The sequence below is a fragment of the Macrobrachium rosenbergii genome, chromosome 48 (assembly GCF_040412425.1).
Source record: "Macrobrachium rosenbergii isolate ZJJX-2024 chromosome 48, ASM4041242v1, whole genome shotgun sequence".
Lineage (NCBI taxonomy): Eukaryota > Metazoa > Arthropoda > Malacostraca > Decapoda > Palaemonidae > Macrobrachium > Macrobrachium rosenbergii.
The window spans coordinates 73,734,778-73,762,382 of NC_089788.1; the positions used below are offsets into that span (position 1 = coordinate 73,734,778).

Sequence of the window (27,605 nt, forward strand, 5' to 3'; positions counted from 1 at the left end):
CATGACCATTCTGTTTCCTTGTGATTCAAACTGGTACACACACATTATAATCTATACGGTCATTTTGGACGGCAGTCGTGTTGACTTAAAAAAATTACCACATCCAAAATTTCCTGCTTTATTTTCTCATTTACTCACTAACAGATAATGCCCAAATTGTCTGGGCAAGATGTTGTGGGGGATTGGTACCAGTGTTTGGTGTGTGTTTGTATGCTCTTTAGGAGAATTCACGGTAAAACAGGTTTTGATCTTCATGAATTGTGTTTTCTTGCAAGGGCTGCAGTTGCACCAAGGTTTGCCGTTAAGGAGAATGGCCACTGAATCGGTGACTAAAGTTTTTCTCGTAAGAGGAAAATGTTTTGTGCTGCATGTCCATCAGGGGCTTCTATTCCACCTGGTGAGATCATTCCATGTTGGTCCACCTTTGCTGCACAGTCTGGGAGAACTTGACACTTGATGGCTAGACGTCTTTCCTTCCCCTCTAATATTACTGGACAAGCATTCCATGCATGCTTATTGACCCACCCAACAGTACTACTGCAATAACCCTTGCTATTTAATGTTCTGGAGGCTCTGTCCATTCATTAGGTTGATTGTAGAGTCCTGTTTTGCTGCCTTTTCACAGCACTCAAGCAAACATCGTCTCTGCTGCTGTTCTCAGTGAGGACACTTGCTCTTCTCCTAAGACTGATGGGAAGAAGGCTCTGAAATCTTATCTGCAGGACCAACTGTGCCAGGTTATTCTGTCTTCCAACCACAGGGTGTAGACTCAATTTATGTGTCCTACCAGTCAGTTAAGCTTTCCACAGGTTGTCTGGCATGTCAACACTTTCTGCCTTGGAAGAGGAGGCTTCATAGTCAGTTGTGGATACTGTAAGGCTGGAGAATCTTATGCTGTTAGAATCACAATACTGTTGTTTTGAGTTGGCGAGGTGCTTTCAGATCACTGGGTTTATTCATGGGCTGAAGAAGCTTTGATGGCTACCCAAAACTTCAGGTAGCCATCTTATCAGCCGCCTTGGTCACCACTAGCTTGTGGGATGCTAGAAGAGGTAGATGCTAATCTCTGGACCAGAAAATGTACTAGTTTTAAGCAAATCTCAAGAATGTGAGGACTTGGTCCCTTGTAGGTGGACCTAGCAGTCGATGCTGACAAACTACCTCGTACTATAGCATGGATGATGGGAAGGGATTGCTTTCTCTTCCTCTAAAGCAGGATCTTCAGAGTTAGCCATTAAGGTTACACTTACATCATGTTTGTGTAGTAGTCTTCCATCTCTTCAGAGGATATTTAGCAAAATTTTACAGCTTTTTTTCTTTTGGCCACATTGCAGCTGAAAGAATTTTGATTCTGGAAAATTAGTGCTGTAGTCCTCTCTAAAAGTGCATTGGGGTGGCTATGCCATTAGTGTTGGGATTGGGAAGAAGCTAGACCTCCAAACCCTAACCATGAGGCCTTTCAAGCCTTCTACCTGCCGTAGGCCACTGTCAGGTTAGGGAAGGCAAAAGGGAGGTGGATACTGAGGTAGCAGGGTTGAGGTTAACCCTTGGTAGGCTGGAAATTGGATCTTTTGAAGAGCAACATGTGGGCTGCAGTTCATGAAGGCAGTCTGCAACAGTCCAGTAAGGATTGAGACTATCCAGGGCTCCATACCCTGTTGATGGCATGTTGACAGGCATCTAATCACAGCAACAGGAGAGAGAGACTGCTTACTCTCCTGTTGCTGTGAGTAGGGAGTACTGTCCCTACTGGGCAATCATGCCAGTAATGGGATGAAGCCCTGGGTAGTTTCAATCCTAACTGGACTGGTACAGACTGCCCTTCAAGGACTGCAACCCAACTAATCTAATTTCCAGCAGACCAAGGGTTAACCTTGGTCCTGTTGGCAGAGGTGCGAGCCATGCTAGATGAGAACCATTGGGAATTAGCAAAAATCCCTTCGTGGGCTTCAAAAATTGGCTTTTCCTTAAATAACTTGAAACTAGACTGAAGGAAAAATACTATTCCAGATGCATGCAAATAACCTGGTGCAGGCTTGTTCAATTACTAACAATGCAGTTAGATTTTGGTGATTTGTCTAACATCAAAACAGGCATTTGTAAAGAAATGGCTTGTATCTGTTAAATGAAAGTGTGTGTTAAATGTCAATACCCAGAATTTACCTGTGTTAAATGTCAGTATCCAGAATTTACCACTATTAATTTACTACATTTTTTACTAATTACCAAAGGGATAAAAGCTCTTTCTGTGAAGGTTACTTTTATTTGTATATGCAGTGGACATTTGAAATTATTTTAAATTTAAAAATTAGAAAACCTGTATAAGACAGTTAATTGTACTGCTGTCACTGGAATTATCGGTGGTACTAAAATTCATACTAAAGTGAACTTTATTCCCTAGTTAATGAGAGAACCATTCCACCTAATTACTTTGTTTGAGAATCTCAAGCTGAAACTTGGGATGAGCTGGACGAGATTATATGTATCTTTTGCAAACCACTAGAGGGTATTACTAAACATGAGGAAAACTTATAAATTCATGTTGGCCACTTCTTGCAGTAAGGAATGTACCTGGTAAGGGGAATTTGTAAATACTGCTAGAAATTCATGGCTGGCTGTCTTCCTACCCGTAATTCACTGCAAACTCGGATGGCAAGGTCCCCAAAGCTTATTAACCAAAAAGTAATTTTATCCTGCTTTCAAAATGACCAAGCCATGGCCCATCAATAATTAATCAAGTCAACATGACCAAATCCCTGTATAAAAAGAATGCAGGTCAACATTAGAAGGTATATGTTAATGTCCAAGCATCAACCAGAAACAAATGTCAAGTTGTGGAAATAATTCAGTTAAGGAAATTTGGTCATTTCCCAGTTAGCCAATTACTGTATCATATTTCTAACTGGATAAAATTCAAATTTTCATATTAAAGAAAAATACTTGGACAAGCCTTGAAGAATTAAGTATTTTGAATGGTGGTTTGGTTAAACTACTTAATAATAATCCCCAACAAAACTGTCCAATGCTCTGGGGTCATAAAGGTGTACTTCCCACCATCTTGAGAGTATTATTCTCACTGGTGTCAATTATTGTACTCTGCCATACCTTGCTCACTGTATTTAGATGATCAAAATGTTCTCAATCTACAGTGAACAGAAACATTAAAAACCTAGGTCTACTTTTGACCAGCTGACATTTAAATATAAAAATTTTACAAAAATATTTCTATACCTTTGATTCTTCACTAACAACAAAAGAACAAAACATTAGCAGAACTGAAAAACTAAATCAACTTAAATACATACAACAGAGAGAAGTGAACCTGTACTATAAACCTGTGATGTTCTATACTACTGCTTTCTGCAAGGCCTTCTTCATGAATGTTGGCATTATGAATGAAGCACGGTGGATATCAGCATTGTAGTACTTGAGAGAAAACGTCTCAACATCATCATCATTCCATACTGTGACAGGTTCCCTGAACTTGGTTTGCTGGAAAAGAAAGTTTCATTTTCAGTGAAAATAGCCAAAGTTCAGTTTTTTTCCATTAAAGCGTTAGTCTGCTGGGCATAAATGCAGATGTGTCACCGATTGAAAACTGAAGACATCACTAAAGGTGTTTCATTATAAACTTTGTTCTGCATTCATAGATAGGGTTGTGTAAGTTATACATCAAATACCCCATGATCAGAAAAATGATTCTAATTCAAAGGCTGGATATTACTTCAATGTGGTGTTCTTTTTGGAATATATGCCACAATCCAACAGTAATTTTATCTAACACCACTGAAACTCCTCTAAAGAAATTGTTTGTGTGAAAAACATTTGATAAATATTGTAAAATTGTTTTATGATCTTCAGCAAAATCAAGTCTGATTATTCATCTGAGAAATTTTTCTCAAACTAGTTTTACCACATATCTGTGAAAGGCAAAGTCTCAGTTATGAGAGCAAACAAAAACAAACTCAAGTTGAAAAATTGGAATATCCAATAAAAATAATTTTCTCTACCCTTGTGTTGCATGAATATGCTTCTTTCATAAACTCACAGGGTTTTTACTGCAAAGAATGAACCCTATTTGGCCTGAAGGGTAAGTCGGGGTGCATGTGTAAGCATAATCAACCACTGGATATATGGACCGGCATTTCTTGAGGAGCCTGCTAATCAACTCTGCATGAAGCCACATGTTCTCACCCTGAAATTACATGGTAATTATTAGATAAAGACTCTAAGATAAATAATTTACAACTTTCTAAAAGAAATATTTTATGAAATCGGACCAGAAGAGTGGAAAGTCATTATGCAATATAGTATGGGGATTCTTTCTTGAATAATTTATGAAATGTGAAAGAAGATTTTTTAAACTGATACTGTCAGTTTGGGTTGAAATCGACCAGCGTATAAGGGCACTTTTAAATAAAAAGGCTAAAAAACTCTATTACAGCTCAATTTATAACATTGTTACTAATAACCTATTGAAAAGGGGATGCTCATTATCACATTCTGTCAAGTATTAGAATAATATTACATTAAAATGCATAATATCTTTGAAAGAACTGCTGAAGGTGCGGATAACAAAAGTAAAAGCTTGATTGCATACTTTTATAATATATAAAAATCTTTAAACTTTATTAATGTTTTTGTTGATTCTGCTAGTAAGAAACAATGTTTACAAAATACTGTCAGTTTGGGCTTTCACACTAAACATTTGAGGAACTATATCACATTTTGTACTAGATAACTTCTTTATTAATGTTTTTGTTGATTCAGTACAATATGCAATAACCTAATACTTCTAGAAACCTTTTTTTTTTTTTCCTCAATGTCCTCTGAAATTACTGCAGACATGTGTCTTATGCAATCAACATTCAAATATTTACTGCAGATTTTCCCTTTAGGTGTTTAAACATGCTGGTTTTCTTTCCTCTCTGTCTTACATAGTTCTGCCTGATACTCTACAAGACAGACAAATTAAGAGAAAAGTTATTTCATGTTTTAACTTCATACAGGGAAATGCTGATGTTAAATCACTGACAAGGAGGATTATATCCTGCACGATATTAGTATACTTTGAGAGAGCACAAAATAAAGTTACAAAACCACCAATTAGACTTGTGTGTATTATTAAAGATGGCTAAAGTGGAACTAAAGACTGAAGTCCTCTTCTGCCAAATTCATTCAGAACAACACACTATTATTGGCACAGTATGTATAAGTCAACTAGTTATGTTCATCATTCTAATATCTGTTAGCTATAAATCAACAAGTTTTGGTGAATAGCATACATGAAAAAATTACTTGGCAATCCAAACTTACCAAGTGGAACAAATTACATCAATTTATAATATCAACAATGGTCAAACTTTTATGAATATACCAACCTGACAACAAAGAATTCCACCTTCCACCAACCTCTCTTTCATCTTTACATAATAGTCTTCATTGAAAAGGGAGGCTGCAGGACCTGCAAAGCATTGCTGAATTAAATTTAACCTTTAGATACTGTAATTCATTTCAGTCTCATAAATTGGGTGTTTTTCTTTCTATAGTATATTATAGACAGAAAAAGCCAGAGTATGTAAAATTAAGAAAAATTTACTACAGGACATATTACTACAATTAACTCACTACAGACATCAATTCATAATACAAATAGGAAAGCCAAGGGCACAGTGATAAGCAGGCAAGATTTTTCCAGATATGGTATATACATTACAGTAAATTACAAAAAATTAAAACCATCTAGAAGGAAGAAAAATTTTTATTTCATTTTACTTTGGAACTGCTTTTACTAATACACATCTCTATTTTTAAAAGAATAAAAAGGAAACAAGCATGGAGTTAACTCTCCAGAGATGTTGAGAATGCCAGTTCAGTACAAGATTGCATAATGACACTCCTCAAGGCCCAGTTCCCATCTGAGCAAATACAATAAAGTATATTTTGTATGACTATCCAAATTTTAATTAGCAGCAAATAAAAAAGTACAATTTGAATACTTTTAAAGAAATACTGTCTGAATCTTTCAAAATTTTTAGTTGGTCAAATCAAGAACCATTAAGAAGCTTTATTTTATTATGTAAAACCAGTTTTCCTTTTGATAATATGAAACCATTCAACCTAGTCCTATGAGAACCAAACTATAGAAAAATGCTGGCATTGGTTAATGAAAAAAAGATGATACTGTCAGAAATACTATTAAAGAATGAGCATACACATAACCAAAAGTAAATCATTACAAAGAATTTAACCAGATCAACTAGAATGAGTATATTTAACAGTAGAAGGCTTTAACAGGAGATGGGGTTAGCCTGACCATGAGGATACAACCAGTGGATTTTGCTCTTCTGTGAATAATAATCCAACTAACAATACAGAAGAAAACACTGATCATGATAATTCTAGAATAATAAGCAATACACATCCTCAACACAACAGGACTTGCTAATATTTAAATGTAATATTTATAACACTGAAGTGCAGTTACTTCTACAGCTTCAGACTTCACCTTCCAACTTAACTCCATGTTCTTAAGATTAAATCAATATTGACTATGTGTTCTGAAGACTATATTATAGTCTTAAAAGATGACATTAGCAAAGTACCTTCAAGTAAAACTTCAAGCTATATCCAGTGAAAAAAAATTAAAAAGTTATTATATCATCTGACAAAGTAGCATGAAATAAAATTCACTCACCATCCTTAGTTCCAGCACCTTCTGCATTCACTACAGGGTCAGATGCATCCGTGATTATTACATCGAACTTCTCATCCGTGGTTTCCAAGAATTTAGCGCCATCTCCTGTGTAGAGAGTGAGCTTGGGGCAGCTGAATCCACAACCCATTGATGGAATGTACTTTTTACAAGCCTCGACCACCTGTTCATGGAAAAAACTTCCAGTTAGTTGTTTGCTAATCAGAATAACAAAATTTGGTAACAATACTCTAATCTTAAATAACTAATAATTTTTAAAATTATCATGTTTATCACAAACCCAATACAGTACAGGCAGTCCCCCCGTTATCAGCGGGGGTTCCGTTCATGACGGAGTAACATAACTGGGGATCAGCGATAACAGCGCTCACTGGCGCCAATAACCGGATATCAGCACCAATAACCGGGGATCAGTGCCGCTGTTGAGTGGGGATCGTTTCTAGACAAGTGCCATACAACTGGATCACTGATAACTGATATGCAGTTTGGCAAAATTCCTTTGGGTATTTTTTTATTCTTATACTATGTATTAAATTTGCATTTGTAATTTTTGCTTCATCACCCTTTGTACTGAGAACAGTGCAAAATGCCAGAGCTAAGGTGCAGTCAAACACTTGCAACATGCTACCACTATGCTATGAGACTACATACACACACACTAAATACAGAAGGTTGTATATCAATTTATTCCAAAAATGTGCAAGAAAACATTCAACAGTATTAACAAATGACAAGACATAACTTCCAGACACAAGTAACAGCAGTGAGAAGGCAATATCAATATGATACAGTGCTTTGCAATAGTTTTTTATAAACACTGATTTGGTGACCATTAATTCACCACTGCTTCTCATCCTCATCCATTAAAATCAAGCTGTTCCAAGTCTTCATCCAAGATTGTTCTCTTCAATGCCAAGACTGTGTGTGGCTTCTCTTTAAGTGTAAAAAGGAACTCTCTAACCTTGTGTGTTTTCAGGAGAAAATACAACAGACAGAAGAGAGTGTAGGAACTGCCTACACTGAAAATCTTCTGCCAAAATGTAAATGATGATGCCAGTAACAAATACAAAAATTAACAAAATGACACTTGTGCATAAAAATGTTATTCATTTATCATTCTATTTTAATAAAACCTTGCACAGAATGTAAGATCCACATCCCCTTTTATTAACTGTAGCATAATTCTACATCACTTACCTTTGAATCAATTTCACACTGAACAATGTGCTCCACAGACGGATGTTTGCTAACCTCCCGAGCTACTCCTCCATCACCTCCACCAATGATAAGCACCTGAAAATGCATTAATACATCTAAAAAGGTAGCTCACCAAAAATCCAAATAATAATGAATCTGATAAGTAAAGAAGTCTGTTATAGCACTTTCCATATGTTAAATTCCAAATGGTCTTAATTTTAATTTCTGTCAAGTGCACTATGTACCTGATGGATTGGCAATCTGGAAGCTGAATGATACCTTTAGTCAAACCTCAAGAAACTGTAAAATATTTGAAAAACTCAAAGAATCGTATGTTATTGCAAAACTTCTGGTTATTCCTTAACTGGAAAACTCACAAATAAAAGCTCTAGTAAAGTACTGACAACAGCCAAATTAAAAACTAATTACGCACATTAACCCAAACCTATATTTATATAAAAATTGTTTAAAAATGTTTCCACTACAAATAATGAATCTTACCCTCTTAGGACTTGGATGTGAGTTGAGAGGCAGAAATGTGATCATCTCTTGATATGAACATTCATCTCGCTCTGTGCACTGGATTGCTCCGTCCAATACCAAAACTCTTCCATAGTGAGTACTGAAAGTTACAAAAAGAATGGAAATTGAGATTCACACAATACTTGTGTATTTCAGTACAGTTCAAAGAACATCACTGTATTTAAAAGGCAAGGTTTCAGCTGTTCCAAATGCAGTACCTGGCAATGTTAAGTCAACATATACCAATTTCTATTTTTAGAGATGTAACTTCTCAAAGAGAGATTGTATTCACAAGGGCTGTTGGTTATGACGGGGCCTGTTTCACCAATGGCATATGTGGTGGCATCTAAATCAACACCTTTTCCTCAGATACTATCTGTGCTGTTAACAGTTCTCCATTTTCTAGAATATGAAGGAAATGTTATTTCTCTTAGGCAAGTTTTCTGGAAAATAAGCCTAAGAGTAATAACAAAGGGGAGATACATACCTCTCAAAGACCTGAATGCTCTGGAATGGACTTTTCTCCTCCAAAAGAACTTCCTTCACTTGCAAGGAAAATGCCTGACCTGGCCACATGGGGGATCGTTCAGTAAACCATCCTTTGAGATTTTGATCCATCACGTCTTGAAAAAACACAAAGTATATCAATGCACTGCATTACAGATTTAAATGAAATTACTGTGTATCCAATAGATTTAACCCTTACCAGTAAACCCAGATTACTCTGCTATAAATTAAGTAGCTTGACTCTAAAGTTATACTATTTTCATATAAAGTCTGTACATTAAAAAAATTATGATTTTTGGGAGAAATTTTAAAAATAATTTCAGCCCTTTGGAAAACAAAAAAACTCAGCACTAAATACCTTAGGGCTGGTGTAAATCCAGTAGAGCACAGATTTCTATTCTGGGGGTGTTGTAACCTGACAAAAGAGAAGGGAACAATTTTAAACAATGGTGTACGCATTACAAAATATTTAAAATACTGGAAACATTTCAAATACATTTATTTAAACACAAACCTTTGTAGCAAAAGCTGATAGAACAGCAAGGAAGTAAGATATATTAATGTTTTCTACCTATTGACAATGTATGACCCACACTGTTGATCTACTAGAAATGTAATACAGTACTTTATTTTAGTCTTTTCTGCAGTAGCATTTGTCTTCATACTTACAGAATATGAGACTTCCTAAGTCAGCCTCATTTTTGCTGACTCATAAGAAGCTAGAGGTTTTAGATCTTCATGCTTCTGGGCATTATAGAGGAAGGCCTCAGAGAAAAAGCATTTTCATCACAATCTGCCAAATCATCTCTAATCCAAGCATAGAATCTACCCTCAACATCTGCCACGCAAAATAGAGTCTCTGGTGGTTCAGTGGTAGGGAAAGGAGTATTGATCCAAGTGATGACATCCATAGAAGATTTCTCTTATTCTTAAAGACACATGACAGTCTTAATGATAAAAGGCTACAGATCTAAACCGTTTGAAGTCTCTGATCCTTGCGGATTTAACTTAGAGTTCATTGGTTATGTCAATACAGTACTCAAGAGGATCACATTTTCATAAGACTCTCAAAAGGAACTTTGTTGGCACTCGAATCTTCACTACACCTCCTCATACATTGTTCAGTTATGTTTTCGTAACTGAGCTGATTGTGCTGGGTTTTGCATTTTTCAAACGTCAGTTACCTGTATACTACCTGGGAATAAGTCATACTTATTAAGGAATGGATACTGGGATGTCTTTTCTGTTACTGACTTGGTAGCCAAGACAGAAATTCCAGGAAGTCAGGACTAAATGACTACACCATTCACAATTTCTTGTCTTGCCCTTTGTACCAAAAATAAGATGACCATGTACTTTGTCCCATCATGAGCAACATGCCTTCATTTGCAGGGAATCAAGGCTAACAGCAAGGTACATCAATGATGTTCTCTCTGAACACTTTAGTAAACATTTTATGAAAAAAATTATTTCTAACTGGCTGCAATAAGTGCTTCTGAGGCCATACTGTAATGTATCTGGTAGTGAAACTGCAAAAGTAATGGAACTTGACCACTATATCAGAGCAATTGCTATCTTTTTTGTTTAAGTATAATTTAGATGTTAATCTGGTTCTATGGTAGGCACTTGGAGGTTCTGACTAACATTTATAAGTTTTTATCCTAGGTTAGGATTCCTCGGTGGTTATATTCATACTCTTGGGTCCTGTGATAGCAACAGGCCAGGCATTCTACTTCCATTGAAAGACTGAGCCTTAATAATTCTTCCTCATCATCTCAATTCCTATTCAGTCACAATATACAAATATGCCTACAAGATGAAGACATTCCATACGTATCCACCTTTGTCTTATATACTGTATGTGGTAAGAGTTGGTAATTTAATTGACTATAGTGTACAAATTACACACCTCTAAGTTACTTTTACTTATAAGGGTTCCTGCTACACATACACCTCCCTGCTTTTATTCAAGGGAGCTAAACAGCAACATCCCTAAACAATGGCTATTTTTTTATTCTCTCATTAATAATCCTGTAAAGACAATTTCACCAGGGTACTAACATGATTATCGAAATCATTTGCACCACGGGTGCAATGAAAAGTAAAACTGAACCAGTCAAAACACCTAGGCAACAACTATGGAGCCTAAATTTAACCTCTGCAAAAACCATATGAAGGTCATGCCTCCTTCCCGTGGGAATTTACAGTACCAACTATGTCTAGCAAGTTTACTTTTCCCACTAATAAGGGGAAAATAAAGGATCAACCACTATTCCCAGTTGACAGTGATATGGGTGAGCCTTGTTAAAACAGTCATTATTACTGTACAGTATAACCATTGCGATGGCAAGATGAAATCTGGATCATCAAATTCTTAAGCTATAAGTCTTTTGAAAGCAAAGGAACAGAAATTTACAAATCATACAGTCAAGACAAACCTATGAACACTGATACCAAAATATCTTAAAAGATCAAACCATTGCATTAATTTTTAAATATTAAAATATAGCCCCAAAAACTGTTAATGAAAAGTTACAGTTCACCCCTTCTTGGCAAAATCCTAATGGTAGTCTACAAATTCACAAAGCTATGCTCTAAGCCAACTAGATAATGCATAATCAGAAATTTAAGTATAAAATTTTACTTTAAACACTAACCTGACTACTGTTTCCTCAACACTGATAGCAAAATCTACTTTCCACTATCGCTAAGACAAGGCAAGAGTACCTTACTTATTTCATATCATCAGCACTAAAAAAACCAGATTATTAGCATAAATACGTATTCTGATAACAATGGTCATTATCACACAAGTCGATTTGCTTGAAAGAAGAAAGATAAGGAGGCAGCTATTTTACTCTTATCTTGTTTAGTTTCTCTTTCACTATCTCAAAACTACGAGAGAGACCAGACATCTTATCTCTACGAGTACTGAGTGATGGTTTTGTTCAAAGCTCTAAAATAGTGCTTGCCACCATCTCTCTTAAAATGCCTAAAAAAAACATAACAGGCTGTGCATTTTACATTCATTCTGGAAGCAGTGGGAGAGTACATTGCATATCTAACCCTGTAAAGGAAAAATCAAATGCACAGACTTTAAAGTAGATGACAATTTTACCTCCAAAAATTAAACCAGATGGTTTTTAAAATATCACTGCTTGAAACTGTTACTAACTTACTCTCTTAGATTTTAGTCTTCATTAACATCTGATGCTGCTTGTTTCAGTTACAGCAGGTACATTAACCAAGCACTCAACCCTCCTATTTTATCCAGAATTAGAACTGGCATGAGTGTAAAAACTTCCGTGGTGCTGTCATGGGAAACCATTTACCAACAAGAATAATTCGAATAACTATATCATCAAAATGAAAAGTAGATATACGAGTATATGGACTTTAATACATGTTCACCCTTTGCAGGAAAAATTTGATCACCATTTAATCATATGATTATCATCATATTCTGAAACCTTTAAAGTCCTACAAAGGCATCTTTATTTGAGTTCTTCCTTTTCATTTATATTGTGTGATCTTTTCAGAAAACAATTTCTCATCAACACTGGTTTTCAGTACCAGATTCATGGTTCATAATGAAGCTCAATTCATCTAAGGCATCTACCATTTTCTAAGGCACACATTCATATACAGTCATGTATTTTGTTTCAAAATAATCCCATTAATTATACATAAAGTACAATATACACCAACAGTCATGTCCTCAATATTCTTAGTCTTCCATCTCTTGGACATAGGAAGGATGTCTCATTAAGCAAGAACCCTCTGGATCCTCAGGGATGTCTTAACTAATAACTTTACTCTTCATGATTCTGCAGTGTTGCCCCAGCTAATATGACTTGTTTAGTGCTTCACTGTCTGCAATAGTCAGTGACTTAGTAGCTATCATGCCAGGTAACTTTAAATCAATCACTCACTGACTGGAAAGAAGTTCAGGGCAAATTGGTCATGGAACTCGGTTACCAAAGTGTTTGCTTTCTGTGTTTCACAACCATCCATATTGGTTTCAAGTCTGGGTGAAAGAGCACCATTCATTTATCTCCAACCCACTTTCACAAAGTCTCATCTTCAGATGCTGTACACTTTCACTGGTGTCTGCTGTCATATCAACTCCTGACTTGCCTTTGTCTGCCCAGCTGTCAGCCCACTACCATGCTTTACCGAATGTTCATTCCAGTGCCTGTCAATACAGCTCCACTCACACACCTTACCAGGGGAGTGGTCCACTACTGAACAAGTCACAGTTCAACCACACACACACACATATCAAAACTGCTAACTGACTAGTATTCTCCTGTTCCTTGTCTCTCATCCACCAGGTGTGACTATAACTGATATACACTTGTCCTTGACTCGATGGAAAGAGATTGCAGATGATAGGAGGGACTCTCTCTGCCATGCCACACCAATGGTAAACATTCAATCAACCACAATTGCCTCTTCAGATGTCTACACACCTGTGCACACTGACCTACCACTAACTTCATTAAAGACTCCAAATACCTATCCAGCTTTCACCAATCATCCCCTTCTGTCTTCTCAACACCAGTCATCATTCTGATCCTTTGTTAGCCTCTTTAAGACTAAATGCTCTTGACCTGAATATTCCTCATCAGAAGTACACTTGGGTGCTGAAGAGCTCTTGATATGATTCCTGTCATGATTCTATCTCGTCACTGTTGTAGTGACAGGAGGATCTTCACAAACACTAAATGACTGGGACTTTGGTTTTCATTAAGCTATTGGTGATGCCTAAAGTCTCACCACAGGGCAAGCACACTTGACCCCAACCAGGAAGGAAGGTGCATTTTGTTTTGTCACAGCATCTTTTTAGGAAACCCTCAATAGAGGAAAGATTTTTTACTTTGAATGGACTTCCTCTGAAATCTGAACACTTCTAGCACACATGCCCACCCAGTGCATGCTCAACCTGCCTCTGACCCTATTCTCAAACTGATATTGTGATTGGAATTCCTCGACCTCTGATAGCATGGAGAATTCTGCTTGGTCATTTTGAATATTGTCCCCTACCCCCTCGCACGGGAGGGAAGAGGGGTAGAGACTACAGCTGGTGAAGGGATGGAGGCTGGAACTAGCATTAAAATGGAAAGAGATAGCAGAGGTGTATTATCCTCTTAAGTCATGTCTTTGCTTGCCTCCTAAAGTGCTCTCTCTTTCATTAGGAAGGAAACCAAAAGGCACACTCCATACAAACCGACACCAAATGCTATTGGCCTCCACAAGCTGAACAAACAGTTCGGGTCAATAGCAGGCACACTCATAAACCCAACACACAGTTTATCATGTCCTAGGCATCTGCATCAGTCATTCTTATGAGCAAACACAGGTGTTAAGTCAAAAATGTACACCATATACATAAAGAGCAGGAAAGCCCCACACACAAGCCATTCAAGCACAGCCAAAATAAGAGCACAAATAACATATCTACGTTAGGCACTAGTCAAAGAGAAAATGGATTTACGGTTACTGTGTACACGCAGTTACCAGCAACCCCTGCTCAAGGGTGACAGCCAAATCTTTAAATTTCTATTTCAAAGCTTCAACTGGCCCTGGCTGCACTGAAGTATATCCATATGAAGGCAGGGGTTTGTATCCTCAAATAAACAAGTTATAAAACCAGTACAGATTTAACATAAGGCAACTTCCAGACAAAAAGTAGCTGGGATACTAACAAAAAAGAGAGACAAGTGAAAATGAAGTCACCCCTAATGAAAGAATCGGCACTGACTAAAGGTATGTCATGAAACTAAAGGACATTTTTGAATGGTTCATACTACTTAGCTGGGACAAATATCAAACATGGTATGGAATATAGAGATTAGGCCAAAGGCCAAGCACTGGGACCTACGAGGTCATTCAGCACTGGAGGGGAAACAGAATAGGCAAGTTTGAAAGGTGTAACAGGAGGAAAACCTTGCAGTTGCACTATGGAATCATTGTTAGAGAGGGTGGATAACAAGATGGAAGAAAGATAATATGAATGGAGGTACAGTTAAAGGAATGAAAAGGGTTGCAGCTGGGGGCTGAAGGGACACTGCAAAGAACCTTCAGTAATGGAAAGGAATATAAATTAATAAATGATGCAAGATGAAAAAACCAGACTACACATTAAAATATACACAAGAGTAGATACTAAATGTAGCTAAATTAGTAAAGAAAATCTGCAGATACTGAATCTTCAACTCCACCTTCTCATCATGGAATATTCCACAGCCCTGCTTAAATGCAGACATTGAGGTTGTGAACTTAATAAAATCAAGAAATATCTGGCAAGAAGGCCTTACCTTGGTGTTGGACATGGATTAATAATGAACAATAAGAGAAAAATCAGTACTGTAAATGACTTACCAGTGTTTTCACCTCTACTGACGTGAGGAATATCTCAACTCTTCACAATCGTAACTCTGATCATGATCCATGCAGATATTTCTTAAAACTAATTTCAAACCATACAGCCAAACCAATTAATAACCAATCTGAAAGCAGTACATACTTAATTCAATTTCATCTCAAAACAAGGGTCAAAATTAAATCATTCAGTTAAAGATGGTACAGTATTGGGTTAACAGAGGAACTGGTGAACATTTTCAGTAAAGCAGTTTACATGTAAACACTTACAAATTCATCTCACCCAAGACAAGCAATGCAACATCTATATAACATTTCTGGTAGAGTAAAAAATCCATTGCAAAGAACAATCAGTAATTACACAGCCAAATGTATATCAACACCATAAATCTTTTATTTTGTACTTTGCTTCTTTTTATCCCTTTGTAATAAATTTAAAATGTTGCTTTTCTCTTGTCCATGAAGCTATTGTATTTTATTTTTGTTAACTGTATCTAATACTCTTTTTTGGCCTTTCATTTTCTAAACTTCAAAAAGTTTTCAAAACTACACAAAAAAATACAATCACATGCTGTAAATATAATGCAGTAGTCAATCATCTTGTCAGACTTCCACCTCCGCTACATTATTATGGTTTCTTTGTAACTTATCTTTTTAGCAGTGATGCATTTTGCAAATAAATTCTGAAACTGAATGATGTGTAAAGGTTAACTTAGGTTGGAATCTATATGGAATTGCTGTTGCCTGTGTGATACCCAGAATGTTCAAGTGGAGGCTTTGCTATACAGTGTCCATTACTTAAGTCATCGGATTGGCCACTAATCAAATCCCCAGCCCCTAAAAAATCTGATAAAATGAAGGGTTACAGCATTAATCTTTTAGTTTTGCAGGAGGTAAAATAAATCAATAAAAATAAAGTGAACAAAAAGCCATAAAACAATTTTTATTACAATTGAAACATTTACACATATATACATAAAATAAAAGTTTATATCCCTAATGCTAAACCACTTTTAGACACTCTGTGCCTAAAGAAAAAGCTTTCTTAATAAGAAATATTTGAGAGATACCAGCAACTTTAGGTGAAAACTGAATATTTTTATAAATCATATTTCACTTCTCACTTGCAAACAAATTCTTCAGGCAAGCAAAGAAATGCAACTCAATGGTCTCCTTAAAAGTAGCACATAAATACATATTGCTGCTTTCATGATTAACCAGTTCATTTTTCCCTTGCCCTTATATTTGCCTCATCCTGCAAGGCTGGGGTTTAAAAGGGCATTAAGTTGCCCAGTCTTATCAGGCTCTGTATATCAAAATTAATAAAAAATTACCATTCAAATTATCAGTAACTCTGTATATAGGTAATGCTACAATACCTATAAGCAATTTGCTTATCTGGGAAACCACTTTTTAACATGAAAGCTGGATCAGGACTATAGAAATGTTTACTGATCAGGACTATCAAGGCCAAAGCAAAATCAAGTAAGACACAAAAGGCCTGAACAGAAATGTAAGCAATTCTTGGCATCAAAGAGCCCTAATACTGAAAAGCAACATTAATTACAAATCAATTCACATATTCTTGGGAGAATATGGGCCAATCAAGAACTAAAAATGACCACGTGACAAAAAACCTAATGTTTACCAAAAATTTGCTTTTTCTGCAAAAGTTAAAAAAAAATTTTTGAGTGGCTCCATAAAATGACATACCATTCTCTTTCAGCAAACTCCTTTTGGTTAGCTTAAAAAAATTAATTTAAGGCACTGTAAACAAGATAGCATATATTAGCCTATTACCATCTTTTCAAACTTAGATGTTACACAATAATTGACAGCTTACAAGTATTGTATTATACAAATACAAAATAAAATTCTCCATTTGATATTATACTACGAAACCACATTCACATTTAAGCACTCATGTTAAAGAAAACTTCCCCAAACACTATTCATCATCACTTTCAATGACTGCCTTAGCTCTTTGTCTTGAAATATTCAGACGAACATCATCATCATCATCTCCATCATCATCTGAGCCTACTCTCATAACACCTTGACTGTTAGTTTCTACAACTTCTGTATCTATATGTAGCTTCAAGTCTTGGCTTTCTACTTGGGGAGTCTCGTTGTCTGAATCATCATCAATAATTACACGGCGTTTCTTTTTGGCCATTTTTAGTGACGGAGCAGATAAATTGGAATCGGACTCACTCTCACTGTCAATGCCAACTCTCTTGCTTATATGGGATGATGAAAGGACTTGCCTTGATAAAGGAATTTCATCATCGCTAGAATAATTGCCATCACTTCTATTTGGCAAAAGTGGAACAGAGTCATTTACATGAAGTGGAACAGAATCATCTACATATGCTGATAGCGATGGATTACTTTCAACATTTTCCTTGTTTTCAGGATCTATATTTTCAGCATCTGAATTTTCTGAAATCTGCGAAGACTTTGCTTCTTCGGCTGACGTCTGGCCTTTGGCTTGGATCTGGCAGGGTCAGACTTAGGTGTGCTTTTCTTTGAGCCTTTCACAGATGGCTGAGAGCCCTTCCTATTTTCTTGGCTTGGTTCTACAACTGCTTCAACTACAGGGTCTAAAGGTTGTTCTAGCTGAGGAACTTCAATAGGAGTTCCTGACAAGCCCTGTTTCAAGTAATGGACCCTCTTCCGCAGTGCATCAACACTGAGCCGTGACGGAACACGCCAGAACATTTCCTGATGGCTGAGTGGTTGCTGAAGGCCAAGTAATTTCAACAGCTCCTGAAATTTACTGTCCTCCATGGCATCTGTGCAGGCTTCTGTTATAGCCAGAATTGGTACAGGTTCAAAGTCACCGTCTTCTTCTCGATCATCTGCAACATCTTGCATCACCCCAGCAAGCCACTCTAGTGGGCCTTGCATGTTGGCCTCCATGACAGTTTTCAATGCTTGGGCTATTAAGCCTGGAGTAGCTGCAGGGGGTATGTACGGTACCTGCTTGTGTGAGGATTTCTGTGTCGGTGCTTCATCATCAGATGAATCATCAATCTCTTCATTCTCCACTTCAGATTCACTCCTGTCAGTATTTTCATCGCTTTCTTCATCGGAGGCTACAAACCTTTCACCAAGATCACTAGTGTCCCTTTTTCCTTTAGTTTTCTTTGCTGTCTTCACTCTCTTTTTCCTGAGTTCCTTTCTGTCAGAAACAAGGCCAAGTTCCAAAATTTTTTCAATGACCCTTGGTTTTGGTCTCCTCAGGACCATGTGATCCATAATCCTACCGACAATATCCATAGCATCCTTATTCTCTTCGAACAACATCCTCAGTTCCCCTTCCTCTTCCTCAGTCCAGATCCTTGGAGCTCGTACATGCACAGTGTTACGAGGCTTCAACTGTCTAGTTTCCCTAATAAGACCTAACTCCTTCAGTTTCTTTATGATTGCACGCCGTGTACGTTTCTGATCTATGAGATTATCCAGAATGAGATTAACACAATCTCTGCTTTCCAGACTTTCCATGGGGGTGTCTTTAAATTCTTCGTAGAGCCTACGCACCTCATCTTCTTCCTCTTCAGTCCAAGATCTCTTGGCAGCTTCCCTGCCAGAGGCAGAGAACTCATAACCACACACAATTTCAACAGCCTCTCTATTGTCCTTCCAAAAGAACAATTCAGCAAAAACCTTGTTATTTGTTTGACTTGTGCTGAAAAATTCTCTAACAATAAACTTACTAAACTTAACTATCTCTTTAACACTCTCGTCAGAGCTTCGTCTGTCATCATGCATTGCTTCTCTGAAGACACAAAAGAGAGAGGCCTGAAAGAACATTGCAGAGAGTTTGCAATCCCATGCAATTCGGTGGAACATCCTTAAAATGCAGTGGTTTGTGTTAGCACTGTTAGTAGAATAGCTCTGAAATAGCTGAGCATATGCCTGCATTACTTTTGTGTGAGCAAACCTTCTGATGAAAGCCGGGAAATCAAAATCCTCCTCTCGCACTACCATTTGCCCCTCAGCCTCCTCTTCCTCATCCTCCTCTTCTTCCTCCTCATCCTCCTCCTCTTCTTGAGGTGGCACAACAGGATTCAACTCTGCCATGAAAATCTCTCGTAGAGATAAAAACTCTTCTGATGGTGAAATTGTTTGTTCTCCAAAAATTCCTTCAGGCCAAACTTCTCTGGCTGCTCGTAAAAGAGAAACGGCCTGTGGCATTTCTTTCTTGCGAAGTAAGGCATTTATCCGTCTCATAGCATTCTCCTTTTGTGTGTCCTCTGGATCCTCCGATGCTGCGTCAAAAGGTATCATCTCTGGAAGATCCCCAGTCTCTCCTTGAACTACTGCTGATAATTCTGCTGACATCTCATCCCACATTACTTGTAGCTGGTCTTCTGTCATCTGATTGGGGACAGCTTTAGGCTTCTTTCTCTTTTGGTTTACTCTCTTTTTCCTCTGAACAATCAAATGCTTAGTTTTCCCACAGAATTTTTCAAGAAGCTTAATAAAGATGTGAGCTGTCTCAACCAAGTCCTTCAGATACAATACAGAAAGCTTCCTTCGATCATAATTCTGCAGGAGGACAAGAACCATTTCCCGGTACTCTACCACATAAAAGAGTTTACTCTTCAGAATTTTTGCAGCTTCTCTCACTTCCTCGGGAGACTTGTCCATGTATGACAGAGTCATGAGAAGCTCTTGATAAGCTCTCACTGCCTTGTGCATTCTCCTTGACCACAATGGAATCTTCTTTTTATCTGTTGTCATCATGCCATGGTAATTTTCCAAGTTTGTTTGAAGATAATGGAATATCTGAATACTGAGCGTTTCACTTACCAGCTCAAGTTTGAATTCATGATGTCGGTTAAACTCCATAAAAAATTTAATGGCCCACATATAATACGAATCATCGTTTTCCTGTGATTTTGCCTGATTTAGATTGTCTCTCACTATGTACATGATGCTGTTATAAGCCCCATTCAAAAACTCAATGCAAAATTCTTGTAAAAACAAGCGGATGGCAAGCGTTGAACGTCTTGTTGAAATGTTGTGAACCATGTCTGCCCTATTTTTGGCAGTCTTCTTCGGTCTTTTGGCAAAATCAAAATTAATCGATTTAACATCTGCTAAAGGACGATGTGTAATCAGGTCTCGGTCACTGATGCTCTTCATGTTCTGGACGTAATAAGTTCCGCCAAACCTTGAATGGCGTGCTCCATAATATTTATTTCTTTGCTGCTGCTTTTTCAAAGCTTCTTTCTTCCTTATTTCTTGTAGCTCCTTTTCATCCTTTTCCTTCTCAGACTGGGAGCGCTGAAGCCCAGCTTTGGCCAACTGGGCAGGATCCTGTTCACGCAACATATACGAAATAATCTCCAAAGCATGCATGCACAAGTCCTGTTCATTTTCCGATGATGCAATGTAAAGCAACAGATCTTCAAATCCAGCAAGATGCAATGCCCACAGAACCTGGTCATGTATTGATGCATCATCTTCAGTTCTTTTTTCTTCCTCTGGGCTGGCAGGTACAAAGAGAATGTTTCTTACTAGGATTAAAATCCTCTCAATGATGAGCCTGTCTTCCTCCTGACGAATCTCCCAATCCAACTGCAGCAGTTCACCCAGTTTCCCAACAAGTATACTCCACACTTTTTCTTCGACAAAAGATTCCTTGTAGCCTTGTTGCTGGGACAAGAGATGCAAGTACTGCTGGCGAGTCACCTTCTCCTCCGGCAATTCTTCACGGAAAAGCAGAATGACGGGATTTGTCAAATTCACAAGAAGCCTAAGTGTTACATCAAACAGCTCTGCATCCTGGCTGTGGTCTCGTATTATGGGGATCAGATCGGTCTGTACAACCCTGGTGTCTCCAAGTGCACGTCTGATTTCGTGACTCTCGTCATCTTTCCTCAAGTACCTTACTAAATCTTTTGTAGTTTCAAGACAGTGAGCTTCTTTGTAATACTTGATACCGTCACTGTATCCAAGAGAGGAGCAAGCTGCCAATAGCTCTGCGTGCAGCAAATCATCAGCCATCTTTGGGACTTAACCTTTCACCTGCAAATATGAGAATGGAGGTTATCCATTGCTCTAACTCTCATAGTATAAGGAATATTTAATCATTTTATAAAATTTATTAAAAAATTTTAACAGTTAACAACGGCTTGACAGATGACTATTGATCCATTAACTTTTTTTTTTTACTAAATTACGTATGTTGACAAAATTCAACATTGGAAAGGATGGAATTTTTCAAAATCTTTATAATTCTAATGTACATCATATTTTCATATGTAAATACAGCAAATTGTATCCATACAAGTGACTGATTAATAACTTATTACAAGAACGTAAAAGTTGTCTAACATTTTAGGTTTATTTATTAATAAAAAAAAAAAAACATGCACTACCCCTTAGCAGAATACAATCAACAGTGTGTCTTGCATGACATGCTAGAGATGATAATGAACTACCCTTACAATTTCCCCTCAGCCAAAACTTTCATTTCTTTTAGGAGTGTACTTTTCCTGTTACCTTTAAATCTCTCATCACTTGGCTAACTAACTGCTCACTTTGTCTTGCTTTAATTTGCAACCCCATTTGAAAATAAATCATTCTGGTCTGAAATGAGTCTACAGTCATGACTGTTATCTGGATACACTATAATAATTATTATATTATGCTGTCCACAAAAATAGTACATACTGTATAAGTTGGAATTCATTAAGGATTCAAAGCCTCACTACCCTCTTGTGTAAGACACAACTTCAGTAGGTAGAAATTCTGCTGTTAAGAACTCTTTCAATACCAGCTTCCTGTAACCCAAGTTGTAGGTAATAATCATCCCTTGCTCCATAAGCTAAAACAGAGATTTGTCAAGAAACGCCCTAAATTATTTTATCTTATAAGAGTCCTCCTCACTGCATGCTGGAAACCGCTGTTGAAACTTTCTAACAAGGTGGTTAATTGGAGGTGGGAGAGTTAGTGGGGAAATCCCCAACTCATCTGGCAAAGCCAGCACTTTTTTCCATCAACACTGGGGACTACAGGGTATAGTTGAGGCTATGGTTTGTATACCACTGGATTGTAAAACAGCCTCCTTGAGATGTCGTGCAGTTGGAACTTCAGAAGTTCAAGCGAAGATGCAATGCATTACTACCCTAATACAATTCTTCTTGTATTTTAACAACTGACTTAGATTATTTTAAATTCATTTACAGGCAGTCCCAGGTTATTGGCGGGGGTTCCATTCTGAGGGTGTCATGATAACCGAAAATCAGTGATTTTTTCAGGGTTTATCAGCGCCGAAAAGCGCCAATTTTCAGTTATCGGCACTTCTGTTAGGTATGTATCAGTGCCAATACCAAATTATCGGTGCCAATAAGCAGGAATCGGCGATTTTCAGCGTCGAAAATTACTGATTTTCGTCACTAGACAAGTGCCATTAACCGAGTCTGCCGTTACCCGGGGACTGCCTGTATTAATTAGTTAATTCATCTGTTTTTCTAATATCTGATCTCCTCTTTCTTTGGAAGCTCGAATTTAAAGTCAATGGCCACCATGGGCTTGTTACATATGACTAGGGTTCATCTTCTGAATAATAATAATAATAATAATAATAATAATATTATTATTATTATTATTGTTCCTGGGGAAAATACCAATTACTTTTAAAATCTCGTGTTTGTTCGTAAGGGTTAATACAGTACAACCAATTGCCTTTTATGAAGATGAATTACTGCTCAGATGAGAGGTTGCTCTTCCAAGAAAGTGCTGGCTTATGGCAGGTGAGTGGGGGGTTGGAACAGGATATAAAATTTAGGCCAAAAGCCAAGCACTGGGACCTATGAGGTCATTCAGCACTGAATTGGAAATTGAGAGCACTGTAGAAAGGTTTTAAAGGTGTAACAGGAAAAAACCTTGCAGTTGCACTATGAAACAATTGTTAGGAGAGGGTGGAAGGTAAGATGGACGAAAGAGAATATGAACGGAGGTACAGTAGACGGAATGAAAGGGGTTGCAGCAAGGGGCTGAAGGGATGCTGCAAAAAACCTTAAGCAATGCCTACAGTGCACTGCGTGAGGTGCAACGATGGCACTACCCACCTTACAGGGGGTGACTGGGGGTTCCCCCAACTAATCTCACCTCAGTGAACCACCTGGTTACTAAGTTTCATCATCAGTTCAGTTCGTGCTGAAGAAAACACCTACGTAAAAGGAGACTGTATTCCTATGGGAACAAGCATAGATACCAAGATGTTGGTATGATACAGTAATCATACCTTTATTCGCTGCCATATCTCTTCCAGCATTCTGGTTTTCCTTAACCAATGTACATTGACCTGTCTTTTTCCTGACTACCTATATAATGTTTACCATTAACCAATGATGAATGTTATTCACAGGGTTTCTGTTAATCAACCAAGCAAATGATTCCTTTCATGTCTTGTATCATAACTCTTGACAACTCCAGATCACCAGTACTTACTTAGGACTCATATTTTGCTAACTAGATGGTGTTAATTGTACAATTTCATGAACCTTGAATTTATCAAAGCCAATGTTTTTTAGCCTCTATTCACAAAGGAGAATTTTGCCTGTTTGACCATAAATGAGGCAGGTCCCTACGTAAGGTCTGGAAGTGTCCCATGTGATTAGTATTGTTAATTATGATGTGCAATTAACTGGCTCAATCTTCATTTTGCTCCAGTTGAAAAGTGCTGAATTAGGGTACAATTTTTCTAGAGTATTTTCAAGTATTCTGATTGACTGTTGTATTGGCTTTTTGCTGGAAATTCAAAGCTTCTACAATTTGGAAGTTCGGCCCAACTCAAAACTATCAAATTCAAAATTGGCGTACAGGAAGATATGGAAGGGTATCAAATTCAGACCAGAGTGCAGACCACTTCTAAATTATTTATGTTATTTAACTGACTCTCAGGAGAAGTATAAAGCTTTTTAAGACGTATCAAACTATCTTGTTAATTTGATAAACAAAATCAGGTATTATTCTACAACCTGCACATAATGTTCTTTTTGTATTTATACCTCCATAACAGCCACAACTTTTCTCAAGGAGATATTTGTTGCAAACGTATAAATACTGAATTAGTTACAGGATGAATAAATGATAACTTTACTTGTTTACAAAGTGGCACATTATTTTTTAAATAGTAATTTTTTCAAATTTCAATTCAGTATTATCTGCTAACCTCTATCTTCTTCGACAATGCAATATAAAATTCAGCACTGGAAGAATGTTTCGTTGAATTTGTTCAATGCTCAACTAAATACTGTATATAATTCCTTAATTTTGTTACACTTGAAGAATCGTAGAATCTTATGATCCCTGACATCGTCAGATTTGATTCTTACGTCATCTTTATCCTCTATTTAACTTTAAAACTGTCACATCCTTGCATTGATTACAAAGGTTTTTTGGCCAGGAATATTACTTAATTGTTAAGAAAATATAAATATTACAGTGACCATTCACATGGTACTAAACAAAATCATGCAGAATAGATAAATGAGACCAAGTCTATTTTACAGTACACTATGGGGTTCACCACAATCTCCATGACAGTTTTCAATGCCTGATCATTGAAATCAGTATTGAAATATGGTTTTTCCAATAGTTTATGAGGTTTCAAATTTTTTTGACAAAGCATTTTTGTTGGAAACACTTCATTACTTTAAATTACAACCCATCACCCTGTTTTTCCAATAGTTTTTGATATTTCAGATTTTTTTAAACTATTTTTGTTGAGAACACTTTATGATTTTAATTTATTGGCCATCACCCTACATCAACTAATTTCCTTTGGAACTGTGACAAACATTGGTAGAATTATTCAACTATAATTATATGGTGTTTAAAGGAGTATATCACCGTAGCTATTTATCAGTGTCATATACAATATTTTACAGTGCTCTAGTTTAGGTTAGCTTAGGGGTTCTAGTTCAATGACCCCCTCGTCAGGTAAGGCCTGGTAAGTTAGGTGAAGTCACGTGGGAGGTTGCATTAGGAGGGTCCTGGTCATTTCAGCCATAAGTCATTTAGGCCGTAACATCCAATCTGCAAATGGCCGAAATGGGTGTATATAATACTTTGATCCAGGGGGGGCTAGTACTAAACACGGCAACCCAGGGAGCTTCCTCCATGTCATATGACCTATAGTTGTGATGGCCTAACAGACTCACGGCTGAAAATAATACGTCCTGATAGTCCCGAGCTCCATGAGACATGGGGGATGATAGTGTCACAGCATTTTCAACGAAAACGAGCATCAAAATAATTTAGGACACACCAAATACTATCAGTGCTGAATTGAACTATGAAAATCTTTTTTTAATAATTTACTTCTGAAACAGGAAAATATGGATTAGCCACAATTGTATACAATCTAGACAATGTCAAGGAATTACTATGATTCTGCCTAGACCTTCCTAGAAGAAAATGCAGTCTTTTAACTTTGTCATTCAGTACAATTTTACTTTAACCCGTTCTCACACTCTGGACTCGGAAAACTATTTATCCTACGTTCAAAATCGCGCTCTGAACGTTTTCGACGTTCATTCTGTTAGCAAATGACCTTGGCGACCGCATCTAACCTAACCTAACCGGTAAAATTATATAAGTTGCCAATCAATACGACTCCAGGCGGCCAATCTCGCACGAAAAACCACTTTGGGTTTTTCATGCAAAAAGAACCTAAAAATACCATAAATACCAACCTAACACACCCTATGGGTGTACTGGTTACGATTTTGCTGTGTTAGCTAAGGAGGGGGGCGGTATTGTCGTACCTTGTAATTCGAAATTCGATTAATTTTTCATTTATTTAAACAGGAAGATTAGGCCTATGGGGTCGTCCCTGTGTGTAATAGTTCTACTGGCTTTATTGTAACCTATTTTAGCAATAATAACCATACAGATGTTGTAATAGGCCTTAACTAGTAAATATTAGTTCAATAGGCCTACCTGACGATGAGCATTTCTGAAAAGCTAGACTGAGGCCTAATAGGTCCGTGGTTTGTCTAGGCTATTCGAGGCTATTTAGTTGCAAGGGTTAAATAGCCTACTAAAACGTTTTCCCCTTGCTATTTAGAGGCTTTTTCGTCAGTCTTTCGTACATCTGAATAATGTCTAAGGTAAATATAATCCAAAGTCTCGTCACAATGACGTATGAAGTGAAGAGCATAGGCCTAGGATGCCCGACTTAAGTAACCCCAAATATGCCTAATAATTTAATCATATCAAGTAAAAAACGCTTTTAAATACTAACCTTAATTTGTGGTTCCTTCCTGCACACCGTGGGCGAATTATCCACGGCAATAAACGGCTGGTTTTCATGAAATAAACACGAGTCTCCTGACAGATGAACCTCCAGCTGACATGTCGCGAAATTCCAACAAAAGGCGCGAAAATAATTGACGGGCGCGAAGCGGTGTTATGACATTTATCTATTTTTTTGTGGGAATTTTAAGTTTTACTCTGCAACAGATTATTATAGAGTTAAATAATGCAGTTATACTCATTTTTTTATGATTAGGTTATTCGTTTCAATTGAGAAATTACGAAAATCTGAGATGTTTACACATGGTACCTTCTTTGTTTACACTTCCGCCCAATCAGCTGATCCAGACCGATTTTTCTTTACATCTTGATGCTTCTCGTCTAATTTACTCCTTTCATACGAGACGTGTCACTGAGAAATGGCAAGATACGTTCTCCAGAATCACAGAAACTAAGCATAATGCTGACTGCTTCATTAATAATATTAATTCCTTTTTCCAAAAACTTACCGAGAGACCTTCGGCGGTGCTGGGCCAAAAGAGGCTTCGCAGACCAGACTGCTAACTTGCTAAGCCGACAGTTCAGGAATGACGTCTGTCACAGTTCACAGTCGGCAAAGACTACTTTCATCCGATTCATGAATGTCTGAACAGAATCTACCCAGAAAACTAATTAAACCGCTTCCGTCCGAAGTCTATTGTGGCGACATGTGACGCGTCAGGCGTCAGTGAACATGGGTACAATCTACAGCAACTGGCTATCTCCCATGTGATAGATATTTTTCAGGCACGCAGTTATTTTACTTGGGTTCATATATTTCTTAGAGATGCCATTTCCTCCTCACGAAATGAACTGCTGTATGATGATATGTATTGTTAAATCTGATAACATTTTGTTTTATGGTACTGTTATTAGTGCTGTTTAGATTGCTATGTAATGTAAAGCTAAGTGTAGTTTTGTTTTGCCAGGCATACGTGGGGTATTAGAATGTCAAGAAAAT

General features: G+C 37.3%; 2 protein-coding genes across 4 annotated transcripts; both read right to left on the bottom strand.

Moving 5' to 3' along the window:
• Nucleotides 1-2,243: 2,243 nt before the first annotated feature.
• Nucleotides 2,244-27,375, bottom strand: SpdS (Spermidine Synthase). 3 transcript variants are annotated; one of them, XM_067092126.1, is made up of 10 exons: nt 27,115-27,375; nt 15,326-15,453; nt 9,300-9,356; nt 8,922-9,057; nt 8,414-8,534; nt 7,913-8,008; nt 6,698-6,878; nt 5,382-5,464; nt 4,049-4,195; nt 2,244-3,492 (listed from the first exon to the last, which is right to left on the bottom strand). In XM_067092126.1, exons 4-10 carry the CDS (start codon nt 9,050-9,052, stop codon nt 3,346-3,348), a joined length of 906 nt encoding a protein of 301 aa, XP_066948227.1. In that variant the 5' UTR covers nt 9,053-9,057; nt 9,300-9,356; nt 15,326-15,453; nt 27,115-27,375; the 3' UTR covers nt 2,244-3,345. The 3 variants fall into 3 exon arrangements, with proteins under 3 accessions (XP_066948227.1, XP_066948226.1, XP_066948228.1); XM_067092125.1 differs by lacking the exon at nt 15,326-15,453; XM_067092127.1 differs by lacking the exons at nt 15,326-15,453; nt 27,115-27,375 and adding an exon at nt 11,599-11,762.
• On the bottom strand, nt 16,239-27,109 carry timeout (circadian regulator timeout). Its single transcript, XM_067092115.1, has 2 exons — nt 26,595-27,109; nt 16,239-21,364 (listed from the first exon to the last, which is right to left on the bottom strand). Exon 2 carries the CDS (start codon nt 21,341-21,343, stop codon nt 17,744-17,746), a length of 3,600 nt encoding a protein of 1,199 aa, XP_066948216.1. The 5' UTR covers nt 21,344-21,364; nt 26,595-27,109; the 3' UTR covers nt 16,239-17,743.
• Nucleotides 27,376-27,605: the final 230 nt, after the last annotated feature.

Excerpts from the sequence above, each read along its gene's own strand:
- SpdS (XM_067092125.1), bottom strand. The coding sequence starts at position 9,052 with ATGGATCAAAATCTCAAAGGATGGTTTACTGAACGATCCCCCATGTGG. Across the intron at positions 8,535-8,921 it reads AGCATTCAGGTCTTTGAGAG|TACTCACTATGGAAGAGTTT; the intron begins GTATGTATCTCC and ends TGTAACTTTCAG. Across the intron at positions 8,009-8,413 it reads CACATCCAAGTCCTAAGAGG|GTGCTTATCATTGGTGGAGG; the intron begins GTAAGATTCATT and ends ATGCATTTTCAG.
- timeout (XM_067092115.1), bottom strand. The coding sequence starts at position 21,343 with ATGGCTGATGATTTGCTGCACGCAGAGCTATTGGCAGCTTGCTCCTCT.